This window comes from Canis lupus, chromosome 6, assembly GCF_048164855.1.
Source record: "Canis lupus baileyi chromosome 6, mCanLup2.hap1, whole genome shotgun sequence".
NCBI classification, from domain to species: domain Eukaryota; kingdom Metazoa; phylum Chordata; class Mammalia; order Carnivora; family Canidae; genus Canis; species Canis lupus.
The window spans coordinates 38343523-38366674 of record NC_132843.1 but is presented as its reverse complement, the minus strand read 5'-3'; the positions used below and the strand labels follow the sequence as shown (position 1 = coordinate 38366674).

The 23152-nt window shown below is 42.1% G+C and overlaps 1 protein-coding gene across 15 annotated transcripts in view; it reads left to right on the top strand.

Annotated features, from left to right (window-relative positions):
* NUP210L (nucleoporin 210 like) overlaps positions 1 to 23152 on the top strand; it is an 82338-nt gene that overhangs the window by 48203 nt on the left and 10983 nt on the right. For 10 of the 15 annotated variants that reach the window (XR_012032646.1, XR_012032645.1, XR_012032644.1 and 7 more), the window contains 16 exons: positions 812 to 900; positions 1159 to 1263; positions 1568 to 1669; positions 2580 to 2708; positions 3032 to 3159; positions 4176 to 4308; positions 5425 to 5487; positions 5860 to 6039; positions 6409 to 6489; positions 6575 to 6706; positions 8894 to 9052; positions 9979 to 10070; positions 11275 to 11449; positions 13262 to 13437; positions 14048 to 14265; positions 17407 to 17543. Coding sequence is in view for 11 of the 15 variants with exons in the window: in XM_072829608.1 (XP_072685709.1) it covers positions 812 to 900; positions 1159 to 1263; positions 1568 to 1669; positions 2580 to 2708; positions 3032 to 3159; positions 4176 to 4308; positions 5425 to 5487; positions 5860 to 6039; positions 6409 to 6489; positions 6575 to 6706; positions 8894 to 9052; positions 9979 to 10070; positions 11275 to 11449; positions 13262 to 13437; positions 14048 to 14265; positions 17407 to 17543 (2099 nt within the window). In the remaining 4 variants the exon portion in view is untranslated. Of the gene's footprint in view, positions 1 to 811; positions 901 to 1158; positions 1264 to 1567; positions 1670 to 2579; positions 2709 to 3031; positions 3160 to 4175; positions 4309 to 5424; positions 5488 to 5859; positions 6040 to 6408; positions 6490 to 6574; positions 6707 to 8893; positions 9053 to 9978; positions 10071 to 11274; positions 11455 to 13261; positions 13438 to 14047; positions 14266 to 17406; positions 17544 to 23152 lie in introns of all 15 variants that reach the window. The other 5 variants (XM_072829606.1, XM_072829612.1, XM_072829609.1 and 2 more) reach the window with 5 other exon arrangements.

Genomic DNA, 23152 nt, shown 5'->3' with positions numbered 1-23152 from the left:
TCTCTCTCTCTGTGACTATCATAAATAAATAAAAAAAAATTAAAAAAAAAAAAAAAAAAAAAAAGAAACTCTCACATTGACTTAAGTGGTAGATTTATGTTAAAGTTTTAAAAAGAAAGAAAAAATAATAGGGAAGACAGGATCAGATTATAGAACATTTCAAATACTAGTTGAAGGAGTTTTAATTGCTTTAATGAGGAATAACTGTTTAAAGTGGACAAGATGTGATGTTCACATTTACAAGACAGTTTAGAATAGTGAAAGGCCTTGCAGGACTGGATCTTTATTTCTCACTCCAATTTTTAAATCAGAATTTCCCCATACACTGTTGTCAGTCTGTGTATGGACCCACAGACCATTAGAGCTAGAAAGAATTTTAGGTTTTTCCTGGCCCAATCCCTCATTTAATAAAGAAACAGAAATAAAGTGGTTGCCCAGAGTCACATAGGAATATAATAACACAAAATTCAATTTTCTGGTTTTTTTTTTTTTAAGATTTTATTTATTTATTCATGACAGACACACAGAGAGAGGTAGAGACACAGGCAGAGGGAGAAGCAAGCTCCATGCAGGGAGCCCGACATGGGACTCGATCCCAGGTCCCTAGGATCACACCCTGGGCCGAAGGCAGCGCTAAACCACTGGGCCACCAGGGCTGCCTCAATTTTCTGTTTTGTGTGTCTTTCCCCACAAAGTTTTTTTTTTTTTTTTTCTTCCTTCAATAGAATATGATTTGGAAAAAATTGGGGCAAAATTGGTTTTCTGGAGACACTTTTGTATTCTACATGTTATCATTTCTCCATGTCTCCAGGTCACCAGGTCCTTAAAGTACATCAGTTAAAAGGGACTGTACTCATTGGAGTCAATTTTGTGGGCTACTCAGAGAAGAAAAGTCCAGAGGTAAGATATAGAAATGACTGAAATGTAAGGATCTTCATTTATAACTTAAAAACAAAAAAAAAAAAACAAAACAAAACAAAAAAAAACCAAAGAAATGTCATTTATAATCTGAGAATTGAGATTCTGAGAATGTATATCTGAGAATTGTGCATCTCTCTGGTTCTGTTATCTTTGGCATGTGAAAGAGCACTGGAATCTTCTTCTCACTTGAGCAGTTAAAAGTTTATACTCACTTTTGTGGTTCTTGTGCATTTCTAGGAACTTTTCAACTTGCTCAGATCTGCGGCTATAGAGCTGCTGCTGGTAGATGATGTAACTGTACTGCCTGAGAATGCCACCATCTATAACCACCCTGATGTGAAGGTGAAACTTGGAGGCATCTAATTAATGGGCTCTGATTGGAGGGGAAGAGTATGAGGTTATTAATAGTATGGCAATTAAAAAATTCACTTATATGTTGAAAATCACTGATAAGCATATATGACGTATATGCAGTAATTAGCTGCAATATCCTTAGCAGTAATACTTGAATAGTCATAGTTTGTCTTTGGTCCATTGACCTTAATCTTTTAATCCCATACTCTTCCTTAAGTAGATAAGAGTTATTTTCTCTGAATTATTTATAAACTGAGGAGAATGGAATGTCCTGTTTCTGATCTTTCCATAGGAGATATTTAGCCTTGTGGAAGGATCTGGTTATTTCCTGGTCAACAGCAGTGAGCAGGACATTGTCACCATCACTTACATGGAAGCAGAAAGCTCTATCCAGGTGAGGTCTAAAGATAGCCTAGAGGTTGATAATCTCAAGTCAGATCTTATCCTTATGAGACTGATTGGGAAAATTCCATTGTATGTCTCAGAGTTGTTATAAAAGTGACATTTGCCTCTTTTTTTTTTTAACTTTCATAGATTCTCCAACCAAAAACAAGCTTGTGGTTTTTTTTCTTCAACTAGGTGGGCAATTTTTGTTTGTGGTTGAACTGAGAGAGTGTAGAAGACATCTAATTTTAAGGTTTCCATGAAAAGAAGGTTCATTTCTATAAACTGCAAAGCATAGAACTATGTGGGTAATTAGATATACTGTTGACTTTATAACCTGTGTATATAGTGTTTTTAGCCAGGATATGACAACTCAATATATTGCTATTTTTGTAGTCAGTTACGCCAAGGGATTTGCTTTTAGTGGACTTTTAGTAATAAAAATAATACCTTACATTAACATATGTGTATATTTTCTTTTCTTCTAAGAGCTCAAAGGAATTTAACTTACATTGGTCATAATGTTTAAGTGAGGAGATTGCAGCACTGTGTACAGGGTGTGAAAGTACCTGCCATGCGGGTTAGGACCTGCCACACATGGCACAAAACCAGGTCCCCTTATACTTCCTCCCCCACTGGTGATTTCGGCATAACTGGACTGGATTTTCTTCATGAACTCCTTTCCCTATTCATGATTCAGAAGCTGGCTATCTATGTTGGATTCTGCTTCGATTCAGTCAACTTAAATCTTGCTCTTTATCAGTTAATATTTGTTAAGGGTGCATATTATGCTGTGCCTGAAACCGGTAATGTGACCTCTCCGTTCCCATCACGAAGGAAATACGTTATTATATTTTCTGCTTTGATTATATTTGGAGCGTGTGTGCTTCTTTACCCAGCGGCTCTCTTCTTCCTTCTAGTTAGTTCCGGTACACTCTGGATTTCTCACCTTGGAGGTCTATGATCTGTGCTTGGCTTTCTTGGGTCCAGCAGTGGCCTACCTCAGGGTGTCAGACATACAAGAGCTGGAACTTGATCTGATTGATAAGGTGAGGGTGGTTGGCAGCTTTGCATCAGAGAAGCAGGCCTCGGTCTTGCTCTGTAGCCCCACTTCCTGTAGCCTATTTGGATCTGGTGCACCCAGCAGGACGCTCAGGGATGTTAATAGACATGTCCTTTAAGAACAATGCTCCAACATTGTAAGGAAAATTGGGTGTGAAAGAGCAGATACCTTGTAGGTTAGGTTTCTTTGATCAAAAGCTGACCAGGAGCATTCAGCACAAACAAAACAGTTTATTGCCCTCAAAGAATTAGACTGTCCCTGGTGAATGAGACATGTCTACTAAAATTACCTTTGTTTTTTAACTACTAGGTTGAAATAGGTAAAACTGTGTTAGTAACTCTGAGGGTTCTTGGCTCTTCCAAACGCCCATTCCGAAATAAATACTTCAGAAACATGGAGCTTAAACTGCAGTTGGCTTCTGCCATTGTTACCCTGACGTGAGTGCCACCTCCACACTTCCTTTTCCCCAGGCTGAACATCAGAGACTCAGCGCTCTCTGCACATTACTTTAGATTTTCTTCTTTTCTCTCTCTCTCACAGTGCCTTTCGGCACATACTCTTCCCACATTCAGCTCTCTTCCATGTCTTCAGATGTGTTGTTTTGGGACAAACTTGTGTGTCTCGTGAATATTTCCATTTTATGAAACTTCTCCTTGGATGATATCCCTGGGGTGTTTAGAGGATAAACCTTGAAAAATCTAAAAAAAAAAAAAAAAAAGAAAGAAAGAAAGATCTATCTAGAAGCAGAGGTGCTGGTATTACCTTCTGCAAAAGGGGAGTACAGAAATTCTGAGGTGATTTAGTATTTGCAATTTTGCCAGTCTTATGTTTATGTTGTCCTTATTCCTTTAGGGTCTTAGAACAAATATGTAGCCTTCAGGAGCTTTCTGCCATTGCCATGAACTTTGTCTTAACTCTGGAAATTTATTTTCTGGAAGTTCCCTCTAACTAGAGTTAAAATGAACAGAAAATGCTACATATCTTAGAAAGAAGCATAACTGGCCACTCTTAAAATCAAATTTTTAAAAATGGTATTATTTAATTATTTTGGCCAGAGGGCAGAGGGGGAGGGAGAGCCAGACAAGGGGCTCAGTCCCATGACTCTGAGACCAGGACCCAAGCCAAAACCAAGAGTTGGACACCTAACTTACTGAACCACCCAGGTGCCCCAAAATCAAATCTTTCTTACCTAAAAACATGTATTTGGGGGCACCTGGGTGGCTCAGTCAGTGAAGTATCTGCCTTCAGCTCAGGTCATGATCTCAGGGTCCTAGGATTGAGCCCTGCATGCATGGGGCTCCCTGCTCACTGGGGAGCCTGCTTCTCCTTCTCCCTCTGTCCCTCCTCTCCACTCATTCTCTCTCTCTCTCTCTCTCTCTCTCATAAATAAATAAAATGTTAAAAAAAATAACTTGCCCTTCCTTTGCCTTAAAAAAACCATACGTCTTTGCAGGCTAGTGGAGGAACAGGATGAATACTCTGAAAATTATATCCTTCGAGCTGTCTCTATTGGGCAAACCACACTTGTGGCCATTGCCAGGGACAAGATGGGGAGGAAATTCACATCAGCTCCTCGCCAGGTTGAGGTAAGGAAATTATCTCATCCAAAATTAATACCTCATTTTTTAGCTTTATTCATCTTTTTCCATTTAGTTTGCACAAGTTAAAAATTATTTGACTGAATAAAATGATAGTTGTCTAACTCTTGAAACAATATGTAATTTGCTTTAAGTTTTTGTTTTAGTGTATAAAAATAATATACTTGTAGAAAATTTGGAGAGCAAAAAATAATAATATACAGAATGAAAATCACCTATAATTGCACTACTTAGAGCAACAATTATTAATATTCCTTCACTTCTTCCCCAGGCTTATTTTAAGATAGATGAACCATACTGCTTTTTTCATCCTAATCTTATATCAAAAGTGTTTTTTATGTCATTAAAAGCTCATTGTTGGCCATGTGTTGGCAGTTGTTGAAGCTGGGTAATGGGTAATAGGTCCCTGAGAGTTCTTTATACTGTTCTCTCTACTTTTATATATGTCTTTGAAAAAAGGTAAAAAAGAGGGCAGCCCTGGTGGCGCAGCGGATTAGCGCCGCCTGCGGCCCAGGGCGTGATCCTGGAGACCCTGGATCGAGGCCCACATCGGGCTCTCTGTATGGTGCCTGCTTCTCCCTCTGCCTGTGTCTCTGCCTCTCTCTGTCTCTATGAATAAATAAATAAAATCTTTAAAAACAAAAAAGAAAAAGGGTAAAAAAGAAAGAGTAGCCCGGTGGCTCAGCGGTTTAGTGCCGCTTTCGGCGCAGTGCCTGATCCTGGAGACCTGGGATTGAGTCCCATGTCGGGCTCCCTGCATGGAGCCTGCTTTTCCCTCTGCCTGTGTCTCCGCCTCTCTTTCTCTTTCTCTCTCTCTCTCTCTCTCTCTCTCTCTGTCTCTCATGAATAAATAAGTAAATAAAATCTTAAAAAAAAAGATAATTGTAAATATAACTTTAATGACCACCTTTATTCCAGTGAGTGAATATATAATTTTTAAGCATTCTCATTTATAATTTTTTGCTATTTTAAATAAAATTTATATTTATTTAAAAAAGTAAAATACATATCCGTGTATAGGATTTTTTCCATAGAATAAGCTGTGTAATCATTTGTTACAAAATTGTCATCCATCCCTGTTGTCTTTTTGGTCTTCTCCTTAAGGTATTTCCTCCATTCAAACTTGTTCCAGAGAAAATGACACTGATTCCAGCCAACATGATGCAGGTGATCTCAAAGTCAGGAAATGGGATTTACCCTCTTTCCTCACCCTGCTCTGCCTTACCCCAGCACACATGCACTCCCTTCTTCCTATTGGCCTCCTCTTGTCTCCTCCCAGCCAAGTACAGCAGGATCTGATAAAGAAGAAAATGAGGACTTCCCTGCTCCCTAATGAACAGGGTATAACCTGCCTTGCGAACCCCATAGATCATGTATGGTGTGGCACTTGAGTTTCTTCTGCATTTGAGCTGATGTGTGTGATATGTCTGTTGGCAAGTGGGGGAAAGTAAGAGGTCAAATTGCTTGGACAAAATATTGGGAAAAGAGATGTGATTTCTCCCCATGTTCCAGGCATTTACTGGCATGTTTAAATTCCAGGTAATGTCTGAAGGTGGCCCCCAGCCCCAATCTATTATTCACTTCTCTATCAGTAACCAGACTGTGGCTGTAGTGAACAGGAGGGGGCAGGTTACAGGGAAGGTAGTTGGCACAGCTGTGGTCCATGGCACCATCCAGACTGTAAATGAAGATACTGGCAAAGTCATTGTGTTTTCCCAGGTATTGGTTCTTACCTCTGTTCTACTTCCACTTTTCCATCTGGGAACCATATTGGGGCATGTGGGGTGGTGATTAGGGGGCTGTCAGCAGCCGAGAAAAATCTTTTGAGTCCCTTACCTGTTATTCTCTTAACCAAGCATGGGAAATATGTAATCTTTAGTGAAAACCCCACAGAATACTTGGCATTGTTATAAGACATAGTGTTCCTATTCTTAAGGAATTGTGTAGGGGACAAAAACAAACACATCTATGGCATATTTTTTTTTATTGAATGCCCTAAACAACAAAGTAGTTATCATAAGCATCCTCTGCCCACTGCACAGACACCCCCTCTTAGCCTATGCTTGCTCCTTCCCACCTGCTGAGCAGGATGAAGTATACATTGAGGTGGTCCAGCTACGGGCTGTTAGGATCCTCGCAGCTGCTACTCGACTCATTACAGCCACTGAGGTCAGTAAGTTGGCTCTGTTTTCAGTGTGCTCTGTTAGTGCTAGCTGGGCAGGACATAGAGTACAGTGCTATTTCTTCTTTTCAGATGCCAGTTTATGTCATGGGAGTGACGAGTACCCAGACCCCTTTCTCCTTCAGCAATGCCAACCCTGGGCTCACATTCCATTGGTCCATGAGCAAAAGGGATGTATTGGATCTAGTGCCCAGGCATTCAGAGGTATGAATGTGTCTATTATATAATTTCAGGACAATGATAGTAAACTCACCTTATTTCATCTTAAATTTGAGACTGACTGACTTTCTAAACTACACAGTGTTACTACTTACCTCCTTTTCCTCTTGTTCTGTGAACTCTGGAAACCCACAAATCATATGGAAAAATTCAATTTGAGTACTCAGTTAATGCTATGTAATTTTTAATATACTTTGCTGGAACGGGCTCTTGAAAACCATGTTTCCTTTATTATTGTATTTGTGAGTATTTGACTATGTTCATGAGTAGTAACACATTATGAATATAAGGTCTATATCTAGGCACACCGCACTGTGCTGGGCTTTGCTCCATAGGGCTTCACAGATATTGCATGTTTTTACAAATGGAAGCTTTGTGGCAACCGCAAGTCTGTTGGTGCCATTTTTTAAAATATTATATTTATTTATTCATGAGAGACACACAGAGAGAGGCAGAGACATAGGCAGAGGGAGAAGTAGGCTCCATGCAAGGAGCCAGGATCAGGCCCTGGGCCAAAGGCAGGCACTAAACTGCGGAGCCACCCAGGGATCCCTGGTGCCATTTTTCTGACAGCATTTGCTCACTCTGTGTCTCTGTGTCACATTTTGGTAATTCTCACAATATTTCAGATTTTTCCATTATTATTTGTTACAGTGACCTGTGATCAGTGAGTATGATTCACTGAAAGCGCAGATGATGGTTAACATTTTTTAGCAATAGGTATTTTTAATTAAGATACATACATTGTTTTAGATATAATGCTATTTATTGCATAACAGTATAGTGTAAACATAGCTTTTACATGCACTGAAAAACCAGAAAATTCATTTGATCCACTTTATTGCAATATTTGCTTTATTGTGGTAGTCTGAAACTGAACCTGCAGTATCTCTGAGCTGTACCTGTACTCTGTGGTAAGTGAAAATAGCTTTCATGTCTTAATGCACATAGTTACTCTGAAACCTGAAAAAGAAAGAAAAAAAGATAGGTATTTCTGGAGCCAGCTAAAAAGAGAAGTCTAAAAAAAAGTCAAAAAATCTATTTGTAATCCTAAAAATATCCTAGATCTTTAGTCTAGGAAAACCCTGGTGTTTGGGTCTTCTGTCATGGCTTCCTCGAGCCTGTGTATTCTCAGCATTGAGGAGAGATGGAACTGTACTTAGTTTGGCAGAGTTCTGCACAGGGATTCAGCTCTTTTTCTTGACTGGCAACCAGGGATTATATGAAGAGAAGGGATGCTGTAGGCTTTTAGCATCTGTTCTGCTTCTCCTTTCCTCCACCTTTATCTAAAGCCCCACTCTTGTCTCTAGGAGTAGTGACTGAGAGCCATACACAGTTTCTCCTCCTGCCTCAGATGCTGCAGGGTGAGCCGATCAGTGTAGTAGCAAGGGAAGGGTCCCCCAGCCCCATGTGGAGGTCTCCTGCAAGGTGCTGTCATCATTCAGAAAGTCACGTGGGTCAAACATATTATAAACCACTTGTTCTTTAGCATAAGACTTCCTTCCAGACAGCCGATTAAGATCTGCATAAAGGGAATGGGAATATTTCTGTGGAGGAGGAGGGAAAGGTGATTTTGGAACATGAGTCAAGAGAGCTGGAAGAAATATCTTGAGGGCTGTGGACACCAAACAGGCAGGAGAAAAAGGACATGAAACAAGTGCCCCGAAGGTAGACGAGTGTCTACTCCAACATCTGTCTAAATGTTGGCCCTGCCTTCCCGATGGCCTTATCTGGCCTGGGCCAGAATAGTGGGGAAGCAGGAGGGAGATGGCCAGCTAGTGTGAGCATAGTCCTGAAATAGCTTTCCTTTCTTGTTCCTCCTTCCTTGCTACCACTCTGAACTCCAGATGTTCATTGCCTCACTTTGCCAATTCAAGTTCTACTATCTGAATCCATTTTAGAAACCTCTTCCTTCATTTTCATTCTTCAAGATTGTATGAGACTCTCACAGAGGCTTGCCAGAATTAGTTGAGTGCTATACACAGATTTTACTTCAGAGATGACTGTGTTGCTGGGAATATGAAAAGAAATAACTATGAAAATACCCCCTGGTACTCTAGTTCTCTTATACAGATCTACCTAGCATACATTTTCTTTATTGTTACAACACAGAGGGAAGGGCACAATGATTATTAATGAATATTTCTTAATCCATTCCTGACTATTTTCCAGGTTTTCCTACAGCTCCCAGTAGAAAATAACTTTGCCATGGTTGTCCACACAAAAGCAGCTGGTCGGACCAGTATCAAAGTCACTGTCCGCTGCATGAACAGTTCCTCTGGGCAGCTTGAGGGGAATTTGTTAGAACTGTCTGATGAAGTTCAGATCCTGGTAAGATCCCAAACCTAAATCTTTTTACATATCAAGAAGAAGAAAGTGATATCCTCTTATCATCTATGAGGAGATTTGTCTGGATAGAAGTAGAGGAAATTGCTAAGACGGAGCCCTAGAACATGCTCATACTTTCTAGATCTTTGTCATTCTTGCTAGTTGCATCTATGTGGATATTGGCATTAGAAGCTGTAAGAACCTGCACTCCCCTTAACTCCCCACACAATGAACACAGGATATGAAGCCATAATAACTAAAAAGGGATTCATTTCTGAGCTGCTCTGCCTGACATAGATACTATGATAACCATCAACTTAGGAGCTCTAACCCTAACTTCTAGTAAGGTGTAAGAGCATGAATGGTTGGTTTCTACAGGTGTTCTCAGGCTGAAAGCTAACTGGTCCTGTTGTTTTTAGTGTTCAAAACAAAAATGATCATTTGTGAGGGGCAAGTAAGTTTCTCTACCTTTGAATTTAGAACTGATTTTTTTTTTCTATTTTTCTCCTTTATTTTGGTTTTGTTTCTCCAATTCAGTGAGGAGGGTAGAGGAAAGAGCATTTTACTAGGGAGAACCTGAGTAGTGTCTCTTGCTAACTTATTATTACAGGTTTTCTTGTTCTCAGATCTCTTTTCAGGTTACCGGAGCTAAAATTTGAAATTTTAAAATTATTTTATGTCTAATATCTAAGTGATATAGAGGATGTGGTGGGTCGGTGCAAATTTTGTCAGAAGCAGGACTACTAATAGATCTGTATTCTGGAATACCAAGGTGTGTTTTTAAGTGTCTGGCTCATTTGGAAAAGAGTGCTATGGGCCCTCTGGTTAAGCTGGAGTGAGGAGGACATTGATTGTAGTTGTCGATATGGGAGCAGAGGTCATCGTTAGTCTCTTTCAGAAATGAGGAAGACATTATTTTCTCACTTTAGGTATTTGAGAAACTCCAACTGTTCTTTCCAGAGTGTCAGCCTGAGCAAATTCTGATGCCTATGAATTCCCAGCTCAGACTCCACACCAACAGGTGAGGAGAGTGGGGAAGGCAGGCCAGGTTCCAACCCTACCCTTAGGAACATGGAGAGAACTGTTGCCTTCTAGGTGATTTTTCTAACCCACAAGTAAGTTATTTTAGTTGAAGTGAAAGTCACACAACATAAAATTAACCATTTTAAAGTGGACAATTTAGTGGCATTTAGTGCATCACAGAATTGTACAACTGTCACCTCTGTCTGGTTCCAGAACATCTTCATCACCACTAAAACCTCTGGCAACCACTGATCATCTCTCTCTGGATTTAACCTTCTGTGTATCTCATTTACATGGAATCATACAACATGTGACTTTTTGTGTTGGGTTCTTTCAGCTAGCATGTTTTTGAGGTTCATTCCCAGCACAGGATGTATCAGTATTTCATTCCTTTTATTTATTTATTTTTTAAGATTTTACTTGTTTATTTGAAAGAGCATGCATGCGCATGAGCCCAAGCAGGGGGAGCAGCAGAGGCGGAGGGAGTAGCAGATTCCCGCTGAGCAGGAAGCCCAACCTGGGGGCTTGACCCCAGGACCCCAGGATCATGACCTGAGTTGAAGGCAGATACTTCACCCACTGAACCACCCAGGCGCCCCTATTTCATTCCTTTAAATAACTAAATAATACTCCATGGTATGGATATAACATACTTAGTTTATCCATTCATCTGTTGTTGGACATTTGGGTTGTTTTCACCTTTTGGCCGCAATGAATAATGCTGCTATGAACATTCACACACAACTGTTTGTTTGAATACTTGTTCAAAAAGACTGAACTTTTTAGCTGAGTGATTTTTTTTAAATTTTTTATTTATTTATGATAGTCACACAGAGAGAGAGAGAGAGGCAGAGACATAGGCAGAGGGAGAAGCAGGCTCCATGCACCAAAAGCCTGACGTGGGATTCGATCCCGGGTCTCCAGGATCGCGCCCTGGGCCAAAGGCGGGTGCTAAACCACTGCACCACCCAGGGATCCCCCTTTTTTTTTTTTTTTTTAATGATAATATGGGATGTGATTTTTAAAGAGATAGGCATAATGCAAAGGCAGATTTTTACATGAGGAACAAATAAGCACACAACATGGAGAATGGCAAACAGTTTCTTCAGAGTATAGTCTCTAACAATAATCCTGGCAATATCTACTCCTTTCTTTCTGGTCAGAGCCCCCAAGAGATGTCACATGTTCCATTTGTTCCCTAGGGAAGGGGCCGCCTTTGTGAGTTCTCGTGTTCTCAAGTGTTTCCCTAATTCATCTGTCATCGAGGAGGATGGTGAAGGGCTACTGAAAGCTGGTTCCATTGCAGGTACTGCTGTGTTGGAAGTCACTTCTGTAGAACCTTTTGGAGTCAACCAAACAACCATAACTGGAGTTCAGGTGAGGTCAGTGACTTATTCAAAAAAAATAAAAGGGATATCGTGGCCTGAAGAGGCAGATTTCCTGGTTTAATAACTAGAAACTATTCTGGCAGACAGAAGGAACTGTAAGATAAGTCAACAATCTTGACATTGGTATAAACCATCCAATTAAAATGGCCTTTAGAGGCCTTGTTACAAGAGGGATTAGCTTCAAATTGGTACACTTCTGAGCAGTGTTGGCAAAAGGGTGTGGGAGAGAGTAGAACTATTGTTACCAAAATTAGGCTTTGTTATTAGAATTAAAAAAAATTAATCAAAAAAAGTCCAACATGGAGTGCCTGGGTGGCACATTCAGTTAAGCATCCAACTCTTGGTTTCAGCTCAGATCAAGATCTCAGAGTTGTGAGATTGAGCCCTGTGTCAGGCTCCATGCTTGGCATGGAGTCGGCTTGAGATTCTCTCTCACCCTCTCCCTTTGCCCCTCCCCGTAATTCTGCATGTGCTCTCTTGCTCTCTCCCTCAATAAATAAATCTTTTAAAAAAATTTAACATACACAAAAATATTTCAGGCATTAAACATCTAGCATATTCTAGCCGCTATGTTGCTTCTTTTGTGTATATTATCTCTTCTAACTACCAAAGAAGCCCTTGAGGGTGGGCATTATTATTCTCCACTAAACAGACACCAAATCTGGGGGCACCTGGCTGACTCAGTTGGGGGAACCTGCCACTCTTGGTCTGGAAACCATGGACTCAAGCCCCATGCTGGGTGTAGAGATTACTTTAAAATCTTTAGGGGTACATAGTTGGCTCAGTTGGTTAACTGTCTGCTTTTGACTCAGGTCATGATCTCAGGGTTCTAGGATGGAAGCCCCACATCGGGCTCCCTGCTCAGTGGCAAGTCTGCTTCTCCTCTCTCTGCCCATTGTGAGGTCTCTTTCTCTCTCTCTCTCAAATACATAAAGTCCTTTAAAAAGATAAAATATTTTTAAAAAAATCTATAAGTTGATAATAAATCTGAGACTTGGGCAGCCTGGATGGCTCAGCAGTTTAGTGCTGCCTTCAGCCCAGGGCCTGATCTAGAGATCCAGGATCAAGTCCCACGTCAGGCTCCCTGCATGGAGCCTGCTTCTCCCTCTGCCTGTGTCTCTGCCCGCCCCCCCGTGTCTCTCATGAATAAAATAAAAATCTTAAATAAATAAATAAATAAATAAATAAATAAATAAATAAATAAATAAAATCTTAAAGCTCCAACTACTCTCCACATTCCTACAGCTTTAATAATTAAGGAGCCATTTCCTGTGCTGTCATATTTCTTTAAAAAAAAAAGATTTTATTTATTCGTTCATGAGACACACAGAGAGAGTCAGAGACATAAGCAGAGAGAGAAGCAGGCTCCATGCAGGAAGCCCAATGTGGGACTCGATCCCAGGTCTCCAGGATCTCACCCTGGGTGAAAGGCAGGAGCTCAGCCGCTGAGCCACCCAGGTGTCCCTTGTACTGTCATATTTCTTACTCACTCTGATTTAAGTCATCTCAGATCAGGAGCTGTTTCATATGAAAGAAGAACCCTGTTTTTATTTTATTATTTATTTATTTTAAAGATTTTATTTATTCATGAGAGACACAGAGATATAGGCAGTGGGAGAAGCAGGCTCCCTGCGGGGAGCCCAATATGAGACTCGATTCTGGGACTCCAGGACCATGTCCTGAGTGGAAGGCAGATGCTCAACCACTGAGGCACCCAGGCGTCCCAAGAACCCTGTTTTTACTGTGAACTGTGAACTTCAGAATCTGTCGCAGCTCCCCTCTAGCAGCCCTTCTCCCACAGGTGGCACCAGTGACATACCTGCGGATGAGCAGCCAACCCAAGCTGTATGCAGCCCATGGGAGGACCCTGCCAGCCTTCCCCGTGGGCATGTCTCTCACCTTCATTGTCCAGTTTTATAACAGCATCGGAGAGAAATTCCACACACACAATACCCAGCTTCATCTGGCTCTGAACAGGTGTGGAGTCAAAGGAGTGATGTCCACATTGTAGTAAAAACTGTGTAGATAGGCTAGGGTGATAAAGTAGCTCCAGTAAATTAAAGTTCTCTACTCAGAATCTGATCTTTATTTCTTTCGTTAGGATGTGAAACACTAGAATGGTATTAGTTGTTTAATGAAGAAGAATTTCAGGGTGTCTTCAGTCTGTTAAGCCCTAGTTCACAGAAAGCTCCCATAGGGAGCTTGTTGGAGTATTATTATCAAAAAGCTGTCCTGGGGCACCTGGATGGCTCAGTTGGTTAAGTATCCAACTCTTGATCTCAGCTCAGGTCTTGATTTCAGGATTGTCAGTTCAAGCCCCACACTGGGGCTCCATGCCAAACAAAAACAAAACAAAAACTGTACTTAAGATAAATTTTTAATTAAAAAAGGGGGGGGGGTTTACTGAATACTCTGTGTATGAAGGTAATAGACCTGACCCTTGGCCACTCACTGCTTGCCTTCCACCTTAAAGTTGCTTCTGAACCTTTGAGCTATTGAATAGAAAATGCTGTGATCAGCTCTGCCCCCAGAACTGTGTCCTAACAATGATCTTTCAGAGATGACCTGCTTTCTTACTTCCTTTCAGAGATGACCTGCTCCTTATTGGGCCAGGGAATAGAAACTATACTTACGTGGCCCAGGCAGTGAACACAGGAGTGACACTTTTGGGAATCTGGGACCGGAGGCACCCAGGTGTGGCAGATTACATCCCTGTTGCTGTGGAGCATGCCATTGAGCCTGACACCCACCTCACCTTTGTTGGAGATGTCATCTGCTTCAGTACTCACCTCCTCAGCCACAATGGTTTGGATACCTTCCCTTTCTTAACCTCATAGCAGACAGGATGAGAAAGCAACTCATTCCTTAGATAATTTTTTCAAACTGATTTAAATCTGAGGGCCATGGAGTGCCTGGCTGGCTTAGTTAGTAGAGTGTGTGACTCTTGATCTCAAAGTTGTAGGTTCAAGCCCCACGTTGAATGTAGTGATTACTTAAAAAAATAAAATCTTTTTAAAACTTTATTTAAGTTCAATTTAACATATAAGGTATTGGTTTCAGAGGTAGAGGTCAGTGATTCATTGGTCTACATAACACCTAGTGCTCGTTATATCATGTGCCCTCCTTAATGTCCATCATCCAGATACCCCATCCCCCCAGCCCTCACCCCTCCACAGATCTTCAGTTTCCTATGATTAAGAGTCTCTTACGGTTTGTCTCCCTCTCTGATTTTGTCTTGTTTTATTTTTTCCTCTCTTCCAAAAATAAAATCTTTTTTTTTAAGGATTTATTTAGGGGTGCCTGGGTGGCTCAGTTGGTTAAGCATGTGCCTTTTGCTCAGGTCATGATCTCGGGGTCCTGGGATTGAGTCCCACAATGGGCTCCTGGCTCAGCGGGGAGCTTGCTTCTCTCTCTCCCTCTGCCTGCCACTCCCCCTGTTTGTGCTTTCTGTGTCAAATAAATAAACAAAATCTTTTAAAAAAAAGATAATAAAAACTTGATTTATTTATTTTAGAGACAGAGTGAGAAAGCAAGCACAGTGGGAGCAGGGGCAGAGTGAGAAGGAGAGAGAATCAAGCAGACTCCCGCTGAGGCCAGCCTGAGCTGGGGCTTGATCCCACCACCCTGAGATCATGACCTGAGCCAAAATCAAAAGTCAGATGCTTAACCAACTAAGCCAGCCAGGTGCCCCCCAAAATAAAATCTTTAAAAAAAGTCTGAGGGCCTCTCTAGGAATATTGATCATACACCTCCTGAGTGCTTGGCTCACTGTATTATTATGTAGATGATGGCAGGTACTTTGCCTTTTCCCTATTTCCAGCTTCTGAAGAAAAGTAATAAGTTGAAGAACACTAAAGGATGAACTAAAAGGAAGGAAAGGGTACTAAGACTTTTGTTCTAGGAACCAATTTTGAGTACACTGTTTTGTGAGGGACATTTGAAGGCCTAACTCTTAAATATATCATCACTGTAATAAGGTTTGGCCTTGTACTGGGCTAAACTATACTCTTGATCAGCAAAGCATTTCTACCCTAAGAAGTACTACTGAGGGCAGCCTGGGTGGCTCAGCAATTTAGCGCCTCCTTCAGCTCAGGGTGTGATCCTGGAGACCTGGGATGGAGTCCCACGTCGGGCTCCCTTCATGGAGCCTGTTTCTCCCTCTGCCTGTGTCTCTGCCTCTCTTTCTCTCTCTCTGTCATTCTCTCCCTCCCTCTCTCTCTGATGAATAAATAAAAAAAAATTTTTTTGAATAAATAAAATCTTAAAAAAAAAAAGTACTACTGAGTGCAAGAAAATCCATCTTTGGTTAAGAAATGAATATTAATTCTCTGGGTTTATAGAAAGCATATTCCAAAGCGGTGCACCCTGCCTGAGTGTATGCTCCCAAATAATCCATCCAAGTAGGACTGGTGGGGGTGGTATGTGGCTCTGGGAACTATGGATCCGTGTGTCTGAGTGCAGTGATGTGACATGGGGCAGATTCTGTATATTTAGGGCTTGATGCAGAGGGAGTCTACTCGGTCAGGTCAGATACCCTAATCCTATAATGACTGAGTTGCAAGCAACCACCATTAACATGTAATTAGGTTGCCAGAATTGCAGTCTTAAGGTTGTTCATTTCTTTTTTTTTTTTCTTTTTTTTTTTTTTAAAGATTTTATTTATTCATGAGAGACACAGAGAGAGGCAGAGACACAGGCAGAGGGAGAAGCAGGCTCCATGCAGGGAGCCTGATATGGGACTCGATCCCGGGTCTCCAGGATCACATTCTGGGCCGAAGACAGGCGCTAAACCACTGAGCTACCCAGGCGTCCCTGGTTGTTCATTTCTTGTCACTGAAACAACACTTGTTACTTTACTCTTTTGCTAGGTTTTTTCAAGACTGTCCCTCTCGGGCAGCCCCGGTGGCGCAGCGGTTTAGCGCCGCCTGCAGCCCGGGGTGTGATCCTGGAGACCTGGGATCGAGTCCCACATCGGGCTCGCTGCATGGAGCCTGCTTCTCCCTCTGCCTGTGTCTCTGCCTGTCTCTCTCTCTCTCTATGTGTCTCTATGAATAAATAAATAAAATCTTTAAAAAAAAAAAAAAAAGACTGTCCCTCTCTCTTCCCCTCTGGAATACTTGGGCATCCTAAATCTATACTACTTTGGATGAGGAAGCAAAAGGATCAGTAATCTAACCTAAATTCAAGGTGGCATTCTTTTGCCACTTTGAGACTTCAGCCAAAGTGAACAATTGTCTCCTGCCAATTGTCACCTGTTGCAGTAAGAGAATTATCCCTGGGTGTAAAACGAGTTTGTTTTTTTTTTAAGGTTTTATTTATTTATTCATGAGAGACAAAGACAGACAGAGGCAGAGACACAGGCAGAGAGGGAAGCAAGCTCCATGTGGGTGCCCGATGTGGAACTCGATCCTGAGACTCCAGGATCACACCTTGGGCCAAAGGCAGGCGCTCAACCACTGAGCCACCTGGGCATCCCAGTTTTTCCTTTTTCCTAAGGAAAAAACATTAAATTCTCCAGCTAAGTAGCTCCTTCTGTGATTCTGAAGATCAGTAGTTCTTGTTTTATTTTGTGGGTATGATGGTGTATAAAGGGGAGCCTGACACTCAGAAAATGAAGTTATCTTCAGAGCTGGATGTTCCGGGACACCTAGGTGGCTCAGTGGTTGAGCATCTGCCTTTGACTCAGGGCGTGATCCCAAAGTCCCGGGATCGAGTCCCACATTGGGCTTCCTGCATGGAGCCTGCTTTTCCCTCTGCCTATGTCTCTGCCTCTCTCTCTCTCTCTCTCATGAATAATATTTTTTTTTTTTTTAAGAGCTGGTTGTTTCTTCTAGGAAAGCAGATCTGTATGCTTGAATGGTCTACTGACATAGAGTCTGAATGAGGTTAGTGAGCATCCATTTAGATAGAGTCTGTGACCAAGTACTTTCTCTTGTCTTTTCTTAGGTGAACCTGGGATATGGATGATTTCTGCTGACAACATTCTACAAACAGATACTGGCACTGGAGTGGGAGTAGCCAGGAGTCCAGGAATAGCAGTGGTCTTTCATGACATCCCAGGAGTGGTGAAAACATATCGAGAGGTAACCCTAACAAAGCCAGGGTGACTATTCCCATATTTGGGGGTATGCATATAGAAAACACATCCCAGGAAAAGAAATATACTCACATGTCAAATAGAAAACTAGCCAGAAAACTTTATTGGAACACAAAGCTAAATAGTGATTAGGATTTTTTTTTTAAGATTGTATTTATTTATTCATGAGAGACACAAAGAGAGGCAGAGACATAGGCAGAGGGAGAAGCAGGCTCCCAGGGAGCCCAACATGGGACTCAATACCCAGTTCCTGGGATCACACCCTGAGCTGAAGGCAGACGCCCAACAACTGAGACACCCAGGTGTCCCAGTGATTACGATTCTTAACCAGAAGATTGACTAGTGTGATTTATACTTTAAAATATTACTGTGACGGGGCCTCTGGTGGCTCAGTCAGTTCAGTGATTCAGCTCAGGTCATGATCTCAGGGCTGTGAGATGGAGCCCTGCATCAGGCTCTGTGCTCAGCAGGGAGTCTGCTTGATTCTCTTTCTCCCTCTGTTTCTGTCTGTCTGTCTCTCAAATAAATTTTTATTTATTTATTTTTTAAGATTTTATTTACTTATTCGTAAGAGACACACACACACACACACACACACAGAGGCAGGCAGAGACATAGGCAGAGGGAGAAGCAGGCTCTATGCAGGGAGCCTGATGTGGGACTCGATCCAGGGACTGTGGGATCATGCCCTGAGCCAAAGGCAGATGCTCAACCGCTGAGCCACCCAGGCATCCCCAAATAAAATTTTAAAACAACACCAACCCTCCCCCTGCAGAAACATGGTGAGTGTTTTTAAAATCTCTCTCTCTCTCTCTCTCTCTCTCTCTCTCTCTCTCTCTCTCCCTCCCTCCCTCCCTCTCACTGTAGCTAATGGTTGGTACTAGACTGTAGTGCAAGGATCGAAGTTGGGAAGCTAGCTATTCTTGAAATGATCCAGATGAGACATGATGTGGACCAGGGGACCAGGCTGGTAACAGAGGTGGTACTGAGAAGTTGGTCAGATTCTAGTGTACTTTATAGGTAGATCCAGTATAATTTCCTGACAGATTGTATGTAATGCATCTGATAAAATCAAGAATGACTTCAAATTTAACAAAAAAAAATAGCTTTAGGTTTTGGGTTTTTTTTTTCTTTTTTTTTCTTTTCTTTTTTTTTAATATTTATTGGGCAGCCCAGGTAGCTCAGCGGTTTAGTGTTGCCTTCAGCCCAGGGTGTGATCCTGGAGACCTGGGATCGAATCCCATGTTGGGATCCCTGCATGGAGACTGCTTCTCCCTCTACCTGTGTCTCTGCCTCTCTCCCTGTGTCTCTCATGAATACATAAATAAATAAAATATTTAAAATAAATAAATAAGTAAAAATTAAAAATTAAAAATAAAAATATTTATTTATGTATTCATGAGAGACACAGGGAGAGAGGCAGAGACATAGTCAGAGGGAGAAGCAGCCTTCTCACAGGGAGCCTGTTGTGGGACATCCCAGCTCCTGGGATCATGACCTGGGCCGAAGGCAGATGCTCAACCACTGAGCCACCCAGACGTCCCAGCTTCAAGTTTTTGACTGAATAGCAAAAAGGACAGAATTGCCATCACTTGAGGGGCGTCTGGGTGGTGCAGTAGGTTAAACATCCAACTCTTGATTTCAGCTCAGGTTGTTTTATCAGGGTCCTGAGATTGAGTCCTACATCTGGCTCTGTGCTTAGCATAGAGTCTGCTTGTCCCTACCCCACCTCTGCTACCCCCCTCTCCACTCATGCTCTCTCTCTCTCTCAAATAAGTAAAATCTGGAGGGAGGGGGAAGGCCGCATGGCTGAATGCCGAGCTGCTGAGTGTGGTTCCCAGGAAAGGGGCCTGGGGTGCATACTGCCTCTATAATGGTTTCCTGCAAAACATGCTGAATGCTATTTTTACCTTTTACCTTTTTTTTGGAAAAGCAAAAATCTTCTTTGGATTTCTTTTCCTTAGGGAAATCACATATTTATGTCTTTCATAAAAGCGATGGGGCTTAATGCAAATTTTCAAAAAGTTGGAGGGGTCCCTGTATTTCAAGGAAGGAGGAAATGATCAGCCATGTCAAATGTTATTGATAGGTCAAGTAAGCTGAAAATAGAAAGGACTAATGGGGGATGGCTGGGTGGCTCAGCGGTTGAGTATCTGCCTTTGGCTCAGGGCATGATCCTGGTCCCAGGATCGAGTCCCACGTCTGGCTCCCTGCGAGAAGCCTGCTTCTCCCTCTGCCTGTGTCTCTGCCTTTCTCTCTCTTTTTCTCTCTCTGTTGTCTCTCATGAAGAAATAAATAAAATCTTTAAAAAAAAAAAAAAGAAATGACTAATGGGTTCGCAGTAGAGTATGGTTACTTTGATGAGTGGCTTCAGTGCAGTGATGGGAGCGTAAGTCTGGAGAATTGAGAGGATATGGGGATGGCAGGCATAAGACAGCTCTGTGAGGAACTAGAGTCAAGTTTTTGTTGATCATTTTTTGAGATGGGAGAGATTAAGTAGAGAAGGAAAATGTGATGCAGAAATAGGAATTCCTGAAGCAAGGTGAGATGGGCAAACAAGTGAAGGATGGGCTTGAAGCCTTTCCTCTTTCCCCTGAAATGACTGTCTCCTTCCTCTGTGCCCAGAGGACTTGTTTGTTCCTCCTTACATTACTCAAATGTAACAGCTATTGTTTGTTGAGCATCTACTATGGGCTTAGCATTTTGCGTCTGTGTTTCTTAAATTTTGATTTTACATCCAGTATAATTTTAATCTTAACAACTCTGCAAAGTATTATCCCAATTTTTTTAGATGAGTAAATTGCCTAAGATGTGCCTACATAGTATGTGGTGTCTTACTGTACAGAGTTCACAGTCTAGTGGTGATAGAAATCATTACATTTAGATGGTTTTTTAAAAATATTTATTTATTCATGAGAGACACAGAAAGAGGCAGAGACAGGAGAAGCAGGCTCCTTGCAAGGAGCCCTCAAGGAGCCCAATATGGGACTCAATCCCAGGACTCTGGGATCACGCCCTGAGCCAAAGGCAGACACTCAACAACTGAGCCACCCAGGCATCCCACATTTAGTCCCCCCACCCCCCACATTTAGTTTAAATAACTACAACATAACTGACCAGTGCTTTATAAGTGACATGTCAGAAATGCTCCTTGAGTCTGGACACACCTGGCTGCCTCAGTTGGGGGAACATGCAATTCTTGATGTACAGCTTTAAAAAAAAAATTGTCAACTTTAAAAATAAATTGCTCTTAGAATACATTAGAGGGGTGCCTTAGTGGCTCAGTCAGTTAAGTGTCTGACTCTTGATTTCGGATTGGGTCATTATCTCAGGAGCATGGGATTAAGCCCTGAGTAGTGCTGAGTGCTCAGCACAGAGTTTGCTTCTCTTCCTCTCCCTTCCCTCCCCCACCCCCTAACATTCTTGCTTTCTCTCTCAAATAGGTGGCTAAGTCTTAAAAAAAAAAAAAAAAAAAGAATGCAGAAGAAAATCATTTAATTCTGCTTAGACACTAAGGCTAAATTTTCTAGAAGTGACATTTAAAAAAAATATTTATCTACTTATTTGAGAGAGAGAGAGCACATACAAGCAGGGGCAGTGGCAAGAGAAGCAGACTCCCCAGTGAGCAGGGAGCCTGATGTGGGGACCGCAGGATCATGACCTGAGTCAAAGGCAAATGCTTTACCAACTGAGCCACCCAGGCACCCCTTTAGAAGTGACACTTAAACCTAATCTTGAGATCTGAGTCATGGTACACAAAACAATAAACGGTGTCTTGAGGATTAGGAATTTGTCTGGCAGATAAGAGAAAGCATTTTATTTTCTCTTTAAGATATATTTATTTTAGGGATCCCTGGGTGGTGCAGCGGTTTAGAGCCTGCCTTTGGCCCAGGGCGCGATCCTGGAGACCCAGGATCGAGTCCCACGTCGGGTTCCCAGTGCATGGAGCCTGCTTCTCCCTCTGCTTGTGTCTCTGCCTCTCTCTCTCTCTCTGTATGACTATCATAAATAAATAAAAATTAAAAAAAAAGATATATTTATTTTAGAGAGATAATATGCACAAGTTGGAGAGAGAGAGAATCTCAAGCAGACTCCCCGCCAAGACAAGTGCAGAGGCTGTCATGGGGCTCTGTCTCACGACCCTGAGGATCATGACCTGAGTGAAACCAAGAGTCAGGCACTTAACCAACAGAGCCACCCAGATGCCCCAAAAGAACAGGTTATTTTAGACTAAAGGCGTAGATGTGCAAAGGCAAACAAAAGTAGATGTTGAAGACCAATGAATAAATCAGGGTGGCTTCAGCAAAAGTTTATAAAGGTAGAAAGGGAAAATCAGATAACATCTAAAGAGAACTTCTATGGTGAGCAGATGAGTGGGCTGGGGGCAGAGGCGGCATGAGAAGACAACCTGAGGAGACTGAGAAGGGTCAGTGCTAGGAAAGCAAGAAGAGAGGGGATCACAAGGGAGGAAGCCGTCTGTGCTGTCAGAGGCTACAGAGAAGTCAAAAGGTTGTGATCTCCTAGTCCGTGTACTTTGTTTTTTATTTTCTTTAGAGAATGTGAGCCGGTGGTGGAGGGGGGATGGTGGTGGGGAGGAAGAGGGAAAAGCAGACGCCTTGCTGAGGAGCTCCATCCCAGGACCCCGGGACCATGACTTGAGCCTAAGGCAGGCAATTGATTGAGCCACCCAGGCGCCCCCTAGTTTGTGTCCTTTATAAAATCATCACTAGGGGATCCCTGGGTGGCTCAGCAGTTTAGTGCCTGGCTTCAGCCCAGGGCCTGATCTTGGAGTCCTGGAATTGAGTCCCATGTCCGGCTCCCTGCATGGAGCCTGCTTCTCCCTCTGCCTGTGTCTCTGATTCTCTCTCTCTCTCTCTGTCTCTCATGAATAAATAGATTATTTAATTTTTAATTTTTATTTATTTATGATAGTCACACAGAGAGAGAGAGAGGCAGAGACATAGGCAGAGGGAGAAGCAGGCTCCATGCACTGAGAGCCCGACGTGGGATTCGATCCTGGGTCTCCAGGATCGCGCCCTGGGCCAAAGGCAGGCACTAAACCGCTGCGCCACCCAGGGATCCCTTTTTTTTTTTTTTAAATCATCACTTAATTATTCACTAACTAGCAGATACTCATTGAGGCCTCTTCTGTGTCATCCCTGTACCAGGCTCTGGAAACACAAAGATAAAAAAAGCCAAACTCCTTTCCTTACTGAGCTTTTAATGTCACTAACTTGCTTTCAAGGGCCTTGAATATTTGCAAAGCAAAAAACTGTGGTAGTACTGAGGAGACTATATTATATGTTTACTATAATGACACAATGTCATGAATAATGACATATGACAATATACATGAAGTTGAAGATATTTGGGGAGAAAGGATCATAATTATCTTCTCTCATTGTAATCATTAAGCACTTGCCTTAAAGACAAGGCACAGGCAGCCCCGGTAGCTTAGTGGTTTAGTGCCACCTTCAGCCTGGGGCGTGATCCTGGGGACCCGGAATCGAGTCCCATGTCAGGTTCCCTGCATGGAGTCTGCTTCTCTCTGCCTGTCTCTCTCTCTGTTTCTGTCTCTAATGGATAAATAAAATC